The sequence below is a fragment of the Zalophus californianus genome, chromosome 14 (genome assembly GCF_009762305.2).
Source record: "Zalophus californianus isolate mZalCal1 chromosome 14, mZalCal1.pri.v2, whole genome shotgun sequence".
In the NCBI taxonomy this organism is placed as follows: Eukaryota; Metazoa; Chordata; class Mammalia; order Carnivora; family Otariidae; genus Zalophus; species Zalophus californianus.
In genome coordinates, this window is record NC_045608.1 from 24,613,427 (window position 1) to 24,627,089 (window position 13,663).

The window sequence follows — 13,663 nt, forward strand, 5'->3', positions numbered from 1 at the left end:
GTAAGCAATTTGCACAGCATTCAACAGAGCAGAGATTTAAAACAAAAGTAGGAAGGGTATACTAGTTTTTATCAGGGAAATCTACATCTAAAATGTGTGGGACCAGGATCTGGAGCAGAGTGAAAATTCTGCAGCTGGGGCTCCCAGAGGGAGTGTACAACCAAGTTTCCAAGAAACATCATTTACTTCTCAATTCTGTAGGAAATGACGGGTTGCCAGATGCTTTACCTTAACCCTGGCAAAGTGAGCTGAGATGCTGGCCACATTACAGGACAGCATGTGCATCTGTTTAACAGAAATCGGCAGCAGCTTGTGTGTTCATGTCTTTCAAAGACCTGCCTTCATAGAATCTTCCTTTCTGCTTGCTATGACTGGTTGGGTGGAGGCTGTTTCCTCATGTGTAACAAAGGGACACCTTAGAAGGCTCTCTGGGGACTGAATGGAAGAACATCAGTCAGGCACGACGTCACTGCTGCTAAAAACTCTAGTAGAGCTGCTGTTGTCAAGCTCCTCCATCTAAAACTGAGAACCTTACACACAGCTTTGGAGAAAGAAAAGTAATTCATTTTCCCAATCTAAGTCATTAAAGAATGGTATTAGCTCAGGAAGAAAAATGCCACAAAGTAGCTTATCTGAAGAGCTCATCTTATCCATGTCCAATGTAGACCAGATTTTTTGGTGGACAGTAACCAGGTAAGTCTGAGAAGGCAGATTTCCTTATAGAAAATAACTGATTCTCCTGTTTTTATTTTTTTTTAAAGATTTTATTTTTTTAAGTAATCTCTACACCCAACGTGGGGCTCAAACCTACAGCTCCAAGATCAAGAGTTACATACTCTACTGACCAAGTCAGCCAGGCACCCTTTTAAAAAAAAAAATTTTTTTTCTTTATTAAGTAATCTCTATGCCCAAATGGGGCTCAAATTCACGACCCCGAGATCAAGAGTTGCATGCTCTATCAACTGAGCTGGTCAGGCACCCCCTAATTCTCCTGTTTAAAGGTCAGTTCAGTATAAATGAAAGTGTACTTCAACAAATAGACACTAAACTTGTGCTAAGATGTGGGTGAAAATACACCAAAAATATACCAAAGACTCAATATAGCAATACTGGAGCCCTGCTGAAAAGATATTTGGGGCTAAAATGGTCCCAAGTAAGGCCCTAGGAACTGCGTAAGACATGTACAAAAGGACATTTCTCATCCTCAGAGTTTTAATCTATACTGGACCAGCCAAGCCTTTGAGCCACAGAGGAAATCTCCAGCAGCAGGAAGCAGGGTGATAAAGTGGGACAAGTACCCTTTCTCATAAGGACAATTTGTGCTTCCTTTTCTGTCTGGGCTGCCAAGAAGCAGAGAGTCAAATCTGATGTTTTATCACAAAATGTTCATATAATTAAACATACTTGCTATATTTTCCTTTTTTTTTGTGGTTTTGATTACTCTATATTTTCAACTTTAATTGCATAATATATAGACATAGTCCTTTCTAAAGTTACCTAAGATTATTTTCAGCCTGGGGAGAAAATCTTGGCATAGCACTCTTTCTTTGGGTCTCAGCTTCCTCCTCAATCAATCAATCAATCAATCAATCTAAAGGTGATATCTCAGATGCCTATATCCACTCATTGTTTTGAGAAGCAAAACAAAGTAATGGAAATGAAACTGTTTTGACAGTTGACCTGGAGTGAACGCTTTCTCCCATCCCCGTCCAGGGGAACAGGAACAGGATGCACTCCACAGTGTTCAACTGGACTGGGTCAATTCATGTTAACCTTTCCAAACAGGCAGTTTAGTTTTATAAAATCAAATAAAAGTTCTCACATCAATAGGGATTCTATATAAAAGGGGAGGCTTTATATTCATTCATTACATAAAACTGGGTGGCTCAGTTGGTTAAGTGTCTGCCTTCAGTTCAGGTCATGATCCCAGGGTTCTGGGATCCAGCCCTGCATCAGGCTCCCTGCTCAGCAAAGAGTCTGCTTCTTCGTCTGTTCCTCCCCCTCCCCATGTTTGCTTGTGTGCCCTCTCTCTCAAAAAAAAAAATCTTTAAAAAAAAAAAAAGTTAAAAAAATTAAAACAAAAGGGGCGCCTGGGTGGCTCAGTTGTTGAGCGTCTGCCTTCGGCTCAGGTCATGATCCCAGGGTCCTGGGATCGAGCCCTGCATTGGGTTCCCTGCTCCACAGGAAGCCTGCTTCTCCCTCTCCCACTCCCCCTGCTTGTGTTCCCTCTCTCGCTGTATCTCTCTCTGTCAAATAAATAAATTAAAAAAAAAAATTAAAACAAAAAACAAGAAAACCTAAGGCACTGCTCAATAATATTAGGTGTCTTCAAGTATGTCAATGGGCAAGATCAAGAATTTCTACAGTTAAGGGGCGCCTGGGTGGCTCAGATGGTTAAGCGTCTGCCTTCGGCTCAGGTCATGATCCCGGAGTCCTGGGACTGAGACCCACATCGGGCTCCTGGCTCAGCAAGGAGCCTGCTTCTCCCTCCCCCTCTGCCTCTCTCCCTGCTCATGCTTTCTCTCTCTGTCTCTCTCTGTATCTCTGTGTCTCAAATGAATAAATAAAATTAAAAAAAAAAAAAAGAATTTCTACAGTTAAGTCCATCTTGCAAGGCAGGGACCTGCATTCCCGATGTAAAATAGAAACTGTGAATTAAAACAGTGTGTAGTAAGTGGAAAAAGGAAAAGAGTAGAGAAAAATAAATACCTTTGCTCCTCAGACAGTCTTCAGGGAGGCCCGTGCATAAACGTTCTTTGCTTGACTGCATCAGGAGGTCTTCCTGCAGGAAGAAAATCCAGTGGTCAGGGAGGATTCAGAGATACCTGAACTCATGAATGCAAATTACCATCTGAGATACTTCTTTAGTAGGACTCCTGGAAATTTGATAGCAGTCACAAAGATTGGCAACTGAAGGAAGCCTCAAATTTAAAGAAATAAAATCAATAAAAACTGCCACTTCTCTAGAATTTGAGCTTGAAAAGCCAAGTTTCCTGAGGTCTGGACAGTAACAGAGGCTTAAAATGCTGACCCTATTAAATACCTCCTGAATCAAGAAACACCTTGCTGCAACGTAACCTTAATTTCATCTGAAAGGAAAATATCACCAAACTGGATGTATCTCAATCCTCAACCACTCTAGAGACCATGTATGCATTTTCTTCCCAAACTTCTTAGAAGGGCTATTTTTTCTTTTCATCTCCCTTCACTGGAGGGAGAGCATGCAAAGGAGAACACCATCAATGACAACCAGTTTTATCCTACAGAAGAAATTCAGAAAAATGGAAGGGGTCAGTGGCAGAATGTATACGTCATGGCAGCAAATGGCTTCAAGCCCCAGGAGGGAAGGTTTACCAGCTAGGAGACACTGACAGAAGTAAGATCTCTACTTATGCTAAGCTCTCCTTCTCAGTCACCTCTTTTCCCCTGCCCTAAGATTTAAGGTTTTTTTCACACTGATTTAATTGGTAAGTGCAAGATATTGACATGGTACACATCTAAATCTACAGATAGTGGTATCATTACTATAACTTTTGATAATTTTTATAGCACTTCAAACAAACTCAAAGCTAGTAAAAGCCATTTGGACCCTAGGCAAAGGTCTGTGGTGGAAACAGAACCCAGAATGGGGAGGGAAGATAAAAGCAGTGGCAAGAAAAGGTGGATACAGGCAGAAATAAAACATTATCATTTGAACTGAGAGCATGGACTGTCATATGTGAAGCAGGACTATTTTTTCATTTCCCTAGTGTGGAATACTTTTGCAAAGCATGAACTTAAAAACAAGTATCTCCCAGATAATTTATGGTAACACTACCATGTTTGACAAAGAAGTATGAGTTCTAGCATGATGCCAGACTAAACTTATTTGTAAAGGAGAAGAGAAAGCTCTTACTTACCATAAAAGGAATGATGGAATTAGAAAATCACCACTGGGTGACCATCACAGTAATAATGATCTCAGTCAACAATCATCAATGGATGTTAAAACTAGTGGCTAAAAGTTTGAATGAGAAACAGAAATATTTACATAGTCTCAAAAGTATCTCTCCAGGAGATACTTAATAATTCCGTAAGGGAGAACAGTAACTTTGCAGTGGAGAAAACTGGCAGACCCCACCTGAACCAAGTATGGACTTCACCTCCCAGAAATGAAGCACCCCAAAGCCATGTGCCTCCTGAGAGGATGGACCAAGAAAAAGCAGCATCACTTCTGTGGGATTCCTGCTGCCAAAATACATAACCAGAATCTAATCATGAGAAAACACCAGACAAGTCCAAACTGAGGGAAATTCTACAAAATACATGGCTTGTATTCTTCAAAAGTGTCAAGGTCATGAGCTGAGGAACTGTTACATATTATAGGAGATTAAAGAGACATGCCAATTGAATGCCACAAATGATCCTAGATTTTTCCTAGACCAAAAAAACTATTTTCTTTTGCTGCAAAAGACATCAGTATAACAACTGGCCAAATTTGAATATGGTCTGTGGATTAAATAAAAATACTTGGATCAGTGTTAATTGCTTGATTTTGATTAACTTACTCTGATCATGTATCAGAATATCTTTGCTAGGAAATATACATTGAAATATTTAGGTAACATGTCTGCAACTATACTCTCAAATTATTCAGGAAAAAAAAAGCAAATGTGGTAAAATGTTAGCATGTGAGGAATTTGCATGAAAGGTATATGGGAATTCTTTGTACTATTTGTGCAACTTTTCTGTAAGTCTCAAATTATTTCAAAATAAGACGTTATGGAAACATCTTTATTTGTAGTTACATTTGATTCTTTCTCCAAAATGATACTTCTTTTGCTGTTCCAGTTCTCAGGCTGAATGGGGTGTGACATTAGATGCTACTTAGAATTATTTTTTCAGGTTAATACTTTATGGAAAAGGCAGAGTGCTGGAGTAAAAGATTATGAGATGAGGAGCCAGGGCTCTGCTCCAACCTCAGGACTCCTATCTACTAGCTACATAGCACTAAGAACAAGCTTAAGTTGGCTATAAGAATAATGGGGACCACAGTAACACCTAGCAAGACACCCTGTCAGCACTGGGTGTTCCATGAACAGAAGCTCTCATCATCCATTAGACCTTAGACACTTGTTATCCCTTTCTGTGAGAAAAGCCAAATAGAACTATCACCAATAGATCCTAGGATGTCATCTGGAGTGACTAAGTGACTAAGCTTTTCTGGGCCTGCAAAGTAAGAGCTGAGCTCAGCTCAGCAACATACAAGTTCTATATAGTTCCTTCAGAATGAACTGTGATGAGCTTGTACAACTAACCATACTGACTCTTGCCCCTGGAGGGGCTACTGGAATTTTAGTTTTCCTCCACCTGCTGCTCTAAGGTTCTTAGCTGGAGGACTCAAAATACCCTGGTGGAGTGCCAAGCCAACTGCTTCAGCCATGTCCCCTTCTTCTTCGTTAGTCACGATTTGTAATAGGGAAGGAGAGAAGCAGAAGCTAGGAGTAATGATTCCCCTCTCCCTCTACCTTGCTGACTTCTCTTAAAACGTTCTGAGTTAAGAACCCTCAGATGGCTGAAGACCCTATAAAGTTCGAAGTCTCAAATATGATCAGAAATTGACTAGGCTGAAAAGAAAACAGACTGTGAGGCTGAGGTCAGATGAGAGGACCCCCCTCCCCCGGCAACTACCACCACCACAGTGGTGGGTAATCTCCGTATCAGGTAGGAACTCTACCAAGTGTGGGCCTCAAGTGCGGATGAGAGAACAGAACAGCCCACCTGCAAGCAGTGGACATGCAGCGTAATAATCCTGTCATTCCCCCAACCCCCTCAAGGTCAGCTAATCATATAATAAACACTTGCAGAAATTTATCAATTTCCTTTTCTTATAATGTTTTATAGGCTAAATGTTCTAAACTTTCAGGATTTTTAGAGGTAGAGTCCTAACTAAACATTTTCTCTTCCACCTAGATTCTGCAAAATCTGTTTTGAATGAATCAACTTCCAAGATCTTCTTTCACCATCAAGTGAGGTAACTGCTATAGTTTACAATAATCTATTAGCTGTATAAAATAAGAAATGCCACAAAACAGTACAAATTCATTTTCAAATCAATAGCAAACAGATTCTCTGGATTCTCTGCCTTGCACATCCAATATACTATCCTCCTGCCAAGTGCTGAGAATCAAAATCAACTTTTGATACTTCAAAGTGGTGGCAGATTTTAGAAAGGTCTTGAAAAACCATTCTTACTGTTAATCTGTAATCTATTTCCCATTAAAAGTTATATGTCCTGGAAAAGATGCAATTCTGTGATTCATTTCTGTGAGACTAGTTTAGAGTAGGAGAACAACACAAATATCTAAAGGAAGGAAATGAATATACATCAGGCTTTTCAGCTTTTTACGCCAGGTAAGTTATAGGCTCCTCAAGCGCCTGATTTATCTCTGAGCTTTGAGTCCTGCTTGTAACCAGACTCCACTGAACTCCTTCCAAACCTTGAGCTTCCTGAGCTGGAGACAGAGACAGATGAGTAAGAAGGGCAGTGACTGCCCCACCTTCAGATGGGACTGTCTATACACTGAAGTGTGCAACGATGGGGCAACAGTATGCAGCAAATGAGATTCTTCCTACTACGTGGCATTTGTAGAAATAGCCATGATTATGTTCATAGTGAAGAATACTCTGCAAATAAAAGAAACTTTTGTATCTCTAATGAATCTTTCAGTTTCCTACCCTTTGCATATTTAGAAAGGAAGAGCTGTAGAACAGTAACTTTAAATCATCCTTACAGAGCTTAAAAAGGAATTTTCCTTCATGTATTTCAATTTGGGGAAATAACTGATGACTTTAAATAAGGCACTGATCACCTTAGCTGGGAAAGGCATTTGATAATAACCCCCCCCCCACCAATGATTATCTGAGAACTGCTATAATAATTAGGAGAAAGTTCTGTCTTAGTCTCAGCAATACGCCACTGGTGCTTTGGGCAATTTTCTGTCACTTTTAACAGCATGAGATGTTACAGGGCAAACCATCACTGTGTGGACAACAGTGCCCTGGCAGACCTGGAGAACAGGTTATGGCCACTGGTTTTACTACTAACAGCATGAAATTCAGACTTTTTCTATCTTTAAATCACCGAAAGTGAATTTTTTCCACCAAGATATCCTTTTAGGCAAAGAGCAAGCTCCTATATTCTACCACAAATTTCGTGTAGGATCACAGAGTCTTAGGGTAAGAAGTAAATAAGCTTAATGGGCATTTAGTTCAATGGGCTTTCATTTAAATGAAGTCATACAAATTGCACAAGATTGGGTCTGATGAACATGCCATTAAAAAACAAGTTTCTCCAAAAGCATAACATGGTTCAAGTGATCAACAGTCACTGTGCGTCCTTACTTGATGTCCCCTGTCCAGATAGCTTCAAATATCTGTCAAAAATGTATACTGACTCTTTATGTGTGCAGCTAACAAATAACGGACAATCAGAACTTTTTCTGTGTCTGTGTTGAGCACAAATAAAGTATTATATCCTAGAACCAAAGCTTTTATAACACATTCAACTCAGGCACATCAACCACTATGAGAGGTTAAAAAAAAAAAAAGTAAAATATATAAAAACTTAAACACCCTACAGCTTTTATTTAAGCACCAGGGAAACAAAAGAACAAGCATATGTTGAAGGGGGGAAAAAACAAACAACCACTCACTGTATAGTTTTCAATGTTCAGTCATCTATGTGGAATATCACATACCCATCTCTTTCTATCTTATTCTTAAATAATACCAATGTTGTCCACATTCTGGCTGGTAACCTCTGCGTGCACCAGAGTTGTCGACCTTTGTCCTACAAGTGAGTTCAGAACTGAATTCTTTCTTTCACCATTCAGTTTGGCTCTTGCAGCTGTCCCCGCCACTGAGCCTATTCTGATACTTTCCCCTCCTTTTTGCCTTTCTTCTCTCCTCCTCAATAACAGAGTGGTTTCCTGATCAAAGCACCAAATTATTAATTATAAGCTTTTATGCCTTTCTGACACAATCATAAGGCAGGAAAGAATTATTTTTTGCTGGTTCTCCTTTTCACGAATGAAGTATTTCAATGATTGAAGTATTTCATGGTTAGAATATTTTATTTTTTTAAGTGGATCTTTAAAAAAATGTTAAGTGCAGTCGCAAAAGGACAAAGATCGTATGATTCCACTTAGATGAGGTCCCCAGAGTAGACAGATTCATAGAAAGGAGAATGATGGTAGCCAGGGACTGGGGGGAGGGTGTAATGGGGAGTTAGCGTTTAATGGTACAGAGTTTCAGCTTGGGAAGATGAAAACAGTTCTGGAGATGGATGGTGTTGATGGTTATACAACAATGTGAATGTGCTTAATGCCACTGAACTGTACACTTACAAATGATTAAAATGGTAAGTTTTATGTTATGTGCATTTACAATATAAAAAAGCAAAAAAAAAAATTTAACACCAACTTTAAAAATAAGTTGCTTCAGGGGCGCCTGGGTGGCTCAGTTGTTAAGCGTCTGCCTTTGGCTTAGGTCATGATCCCAGGGTTCTGGGATCGAGCCCCGCATTGGGCTCCCTGCTGTGCGGAAAGTCTGCTTCTCCCTCTTCCACTCCCCCTGCTTGTGTTCCCTCTCTTGCTGTGTCTCTCTGTCAAATAAATAAATAATCTTTGAAAAAAAAAAGATAAAAAAAAAATAAGTCGGGCGCCTGGGTGGCTCAGTCGTTAAGCGTCTGCCTTCGGCTCAGGTCATGATCTCAGGGTCCTGGGATCGAGTCCCACATCAGGCTCCCTGCTCGGCAGGGAGCCTGCTTCTCCCTCTCCCACTTCCCCTGCTTGTGTTCTCTCTCTCGCTATCTCTCTCTGTGTCAAATACATAAAATCTTTAAAAAAAAATAAAAATAAGTTGCTTCATAAAATAACATTTGTTTTTTCTTTTAACAACAACAAAAACCTATAATGATTTTAAATGTGATTAAACAAGTGAATTTAAACCAGTTTAGGCTTCATCAGAAATCATGATATAGGAAAGTACAAACTTCTAATTCTAAAAATGAGTGCAGTCCTTCTCCTTGAACTGGGAAATTCACCAAGCAAACTGGACTCTGTTAAATTCATTCGATTCATACAATGCATGCCCTGGAAGCCTAGGAGTCTGTCTTTCACAATTACAGCAAGTTCTTATTGCTGGAGCCAGGTTCTGCTGAAGTCACTACTTTTCCTTTCGTGACGGATTTTGGTCCAGAGGGAACAGAGGAGTGGGTAAGTGGTAATCTTTGAGTACTCACTGTGCTGCAAACCCAAGGCAGTGCCCAACTGGGCCTCTTTGCTGGTTTGAGATGAGGAACAGTTGAAGGAAAAGAATTTTGTGGAATGTTGCTAGACACTATTAAAAATAAATCACAGAACCTTGCGATGGGAAAAGAACAGCTCTCAGGTTGCTTGTCCAAACTAGAACCCCCTCTGCTATATTCCGGATATTCAGTCATTCAGCCTCTTCATAAACATGACTTCCCCACACCTAACCAACTTCTAAACTGGCCTAGAGGTGAAAAAAGTACCTTTCCTATTGACTTAAATTCTGTCTCCCTCAAACAAGAAGGGTTTTTTTGGTTGTTTTTACTATTATTATATTTAAAAATTTTTAATGTTTTTAAACAATTTAGAGGTAATTTTTCTCAGATGTATTAAAAAAAGTTTGCAAATACCATTCAAAAAATTTTCTGTGGTCTTCATCAAGCTTTCCTTAATGTTACTATCTTACACATAACCACTATATAGTTATTAAGACCAGCAAACTGCTATTAATATAATATTAACTATAGAATTTACTCAACTCTTATTAATGGTTTCCCAAAGTCCTTTTTCAGGACCTGGATCCAATCCAGGCTCCCATGATGATTTAGTCATCATGTCTCCTTAAGTTCTCCCTTAGGGCGCCTGGGTGGCTCAGATGGTTAAGTGTCTGCCTTCGGCTCAGGTCGTGGTCCCAGGATCCTGGGATCGAGTCCCACATCAGGCTCCCTGCTCCTTGGGAGCCTGCTTCTCCCTCTGCTTCTCTCTCTCTCCCTCTGTCTCTCATGAATGAATAAATAAAATCTTTAAAAAAAAAAAATTCTCCCTTAAACTGAGTTCCTCAGATATTCATCTTTTGTGACTTTGACACTTTTGAAAACAAAGTCCCTCAATTTGGGTTTGATGTTTCATCAGGAGATTATGGTTATGCATTTTGGGGGCAGGAATCTCACAGAAGTGATGCTGGTTCTTGGTGGATCCTCTCAAGAGGTACATGGCTTTGGGGGGGTCTCATTCCTGTGGAGGTGAACTTCCAACAATTGGTTCAGGTGGGGGTCTGTCAGGTTTCTTCACTGTGATTATCTTCTCCTTTGTATACCTTGTAATGATTCTGTTACTATGTAACTGCTAAGTATCTTATGGGGGAGATAGTTGGAGACAATGTAAATACTTGTTTCTCATTTAAACTTTTAGCCACTAGTTTTAACATCCATTGAGGATTCTTGCTTGAGATAACTATTACTGTGATGGTTGCCAAATGGAGATTTCTTGCCATGATTCCTTTTATATTTATGAACTAGAATTAAGAACTTTTTTTTTTCAAGTTATTTATTCAAGTATTTTATATTAGCATGGGCTCATGATACCTGCTTTATTCTATGGGTTATAATTCATTATTATCATTATTTAAGCTCAAATTGTCCCAGTCTTAGCCACTGGAAGTCCTTTCAAGTTGGCTCCTGTGTCCTTTTGTTAGGTCTCCTAATTTTCTGAGCATTAGCCATAAACTGTTTTAAACTCATCTTGTATTTTCTCTTGTGCTAGCCTCCAAAACATTTCCCCAAAAAGTCTTGGTTCCTTTAATTGGAAAATGTTATTTAGAAACCAAGAACTGGGTGCTCGCTGCTATGAGGTGTCACCCACCTCACATACCCACACATATATAGTACATTTCTGTATCTACATATATTGAAAACTTTATCTAGAACCCCCCCATCCACCTAGACCACACCTCACATACCCACACATGTATAGTACGCATTTCTCTATCTATCTACATATATTAAAAACTGGAAGTTCATACTGATAACTCCAATTCTAGTTCCATACCACAGGGTTCATTCTAGCCCTCAACCCACCCCTATCTGTAATTTCGTTCTATTAGTGAGAAGCCTGGCTCACACTCATTATCCACACATAACCATCAACCCTAGAACACACATACAGTGGTTTAGGAATTGCTAAGCCACACCCTGTGAAAAACAAATCTACTAAAATTTGGGGCACCTGGGTGGCTCAGTTAGTTAAGTGTCCAACTCTTGATTTTGGCTCAGGTCATGATCTCAGGTCAGGAGATCAAGCCCGCCATCAGGCTCTGCACTGGACATGAAGCCTGCTTAAGAGTCTCTCTTTTTCCCTCTCGCTCTGCACCACCCCCCTGCTTGCATGCTCTCTCTCAAAAAAAAAAAATAATAATAATAATAATTGGGGGGGGGTTACTGGATTTAGATTTAAAAGTTTATAGTCAAAATACTGTTTCCCAAAGGTACTCGGGTTACTTTTCTTCTTTATCCCCCCTCCTTTAGTGTGGTTTCATTATTCATTTGTAATAAAGAATCATTTGTTGGGGCACCTGGATGGCTCAGTCGTTAAGCGTCTGCCTTCAGCTCAGGTCATGATCCCAGGTTCCTGGGATCGAGCCCTGCATCGGGCTACCTGCTCAGCGGGGAGCCTGCTTCTCCCTCTCCTACTCTCTCTGCTTGTGTTCCCTCTCTCGCTGTGTTTCTGTCAAATGAATAAATAAAATCTTTAAAAAAAAATCATTTGTTAGAGTTTTTATTTAATTCTGGATTCTCCTCACATCCTGGTTGTCTAGTTATTCTTCAAGTACAGCCTCAGAACTATACAAAATATGTACTCAGAGAAGTGCCACTTCCTCCTGTTCCTTCTGTCCCATTCCCGCACTCTCTACCCTGCTCCCACTGGCTTCTTACAGGTAATCAAACCCACTCATTTCTGGTTTATCCTTCCTATGTGTACACGTGTGTGCTTTATACAAACAAGCAGATACTTGTATACTTATCTACCCTTCTTTCTTGAATGAGAGGATACAATAGATGTTTACTTGCCCTTTGCTCTTTTCATTTACCAGTATATCTCAGTTTGCAGAAAAGAGTTAACATAGCAGGCCTGTTATCCTTAGAAAGGCCTGCTTGCAAGGTGGCCTTGGCTCATCTGGGAACTTACATTTGGGAGAGTTTCCAACATTCCCGAATGATAAGAGTGGCTCCGTGCACCCATATGACAATGGGGTTTATATTGAACACCTGCTTTCCTTCTGCAAGTTTGGTATTTTGGTATGTGCCAGGCAGAGGATGCCTATGTGATCAGCACCCAGTAAAAACCCTGGGTTCTAAAAAGCTTCCATGGTAGACCACATTTCACATGTGTTGTCAGTTTGTTCCTGGAGAAGGCTGTTATGTGTGTGTATGTAACTACAGTGGGAGAGGACTCTTGGAAGCTAGCACCTGAGATCTTCTGGACTTTGCACCATTCTTCCCCTTTGCTGACTGCTTTATATCCTTTGTTACAATTAATCTTAGCTACAAATATGACCATGTGCTGAGTCCTGTGAGTTCCAGGGAATCCCCAAACCTGTAGGTAGTCTTGGAGAGCCATGACACACCTGGAAATCATGCCATATTGGTACATGGAAATCCTTAATTCTTTATTACAGGTGCATAGTGTTCCATGTATAGATGTACCATACACTATGGTTTATTCAACCTTTCTCCTATATGTGAACATTTAGGTTGCTTCCAACATTTTGCAATGCTGCAAACAGTAACTTTGAGTATATGTATTTCTATAATTTGGAGGTATATATTCAGGGTAGATTCCTAGAAATTAGAATGTTAGGTCAACAGGTCAGAGCATATGCTTTCTGGTTAGGTGCAGCCAAATTCCTCTTCTGAAAGGTCTTATCAGTAGACACCAGCAACCTGTGAGAACACCTTTTTCCTCACAGCCTTGCCAAGCAGATATGTTGTTATAATTTTTCATTTTCTCCAGTCTAATAGGTAAAAAGTGGTATTTCAACTGTTTAAAATTACATTTCTCTAATTATAAGTAAGGTTGACCCATCTCTTCATGTGTTTAAGAACAAGCACACGAACACACACACACGTACACAAATGAATCATCTATTCAAGTCTTTCCTTCATTTTTCTATTGGGTTTTCCATTCCTCAATCTAAGAGTTCTTTATATATTAGTGGGGTGCTTGGCTGGCTTGGTCAGTAGAGCATACGACTCTTGGTCTCAGGGTTGTAAATTCGAACTCCACACTGGGTGTAGCGTTTACTTAAAAATAAAATCTTAAGGGGCGCCTGGGTGGCTCAGTCGTTAAGCATCTGCCTTTGGCTCAGGTCACCATCCCAGGGTCCTGGGATGGAGCCCTGCATCGGGCTCCCTGCTCAGCAGGAAGCCTGCTTCTCTCTCTCCCACTCCCCCTGCTTGTGTTCCCTCTCTCACTGCGTCTCTCTCTGTCAAATAAATAAATCTTTAAAAAAAAAAAAATCTTTAAAAAAAAAAGAGTTCTTTATGGGGTGCCTGGGTGGCTCAGTTGGTTAAGTGTCTGCCTTTGGCTCAGGT

The 13,663-nt window shown here is 40.1% G+C and overlaps 1 protein-coding gene across 8 annotated transcripts in view; it reads right to left on the bottom strand.

Annotated features, from left to right (window-relative positions):
- PRR14L (proline rich 14 like) overlaps positions 1–13,663 on the bottom strand; it is a 55,137-nt gene that overhangs the window by 30,476 nt on the left and 10,998 nt on the right. For all 8 annotated transcript variants that reach the window (XM_027575731.2, XM_027575737.1, XM_027575738.1 and 5 more), the window contains one exon: positions 2,710–2,782. In XM_027575731.2, the coding sequence (XP_027431532.2) occupies positions 2,710–2,782 (73 nt within the window). The remainder of the gene's footprint in view (positions 1–2,709; positions 2,783–13,663) is intronic.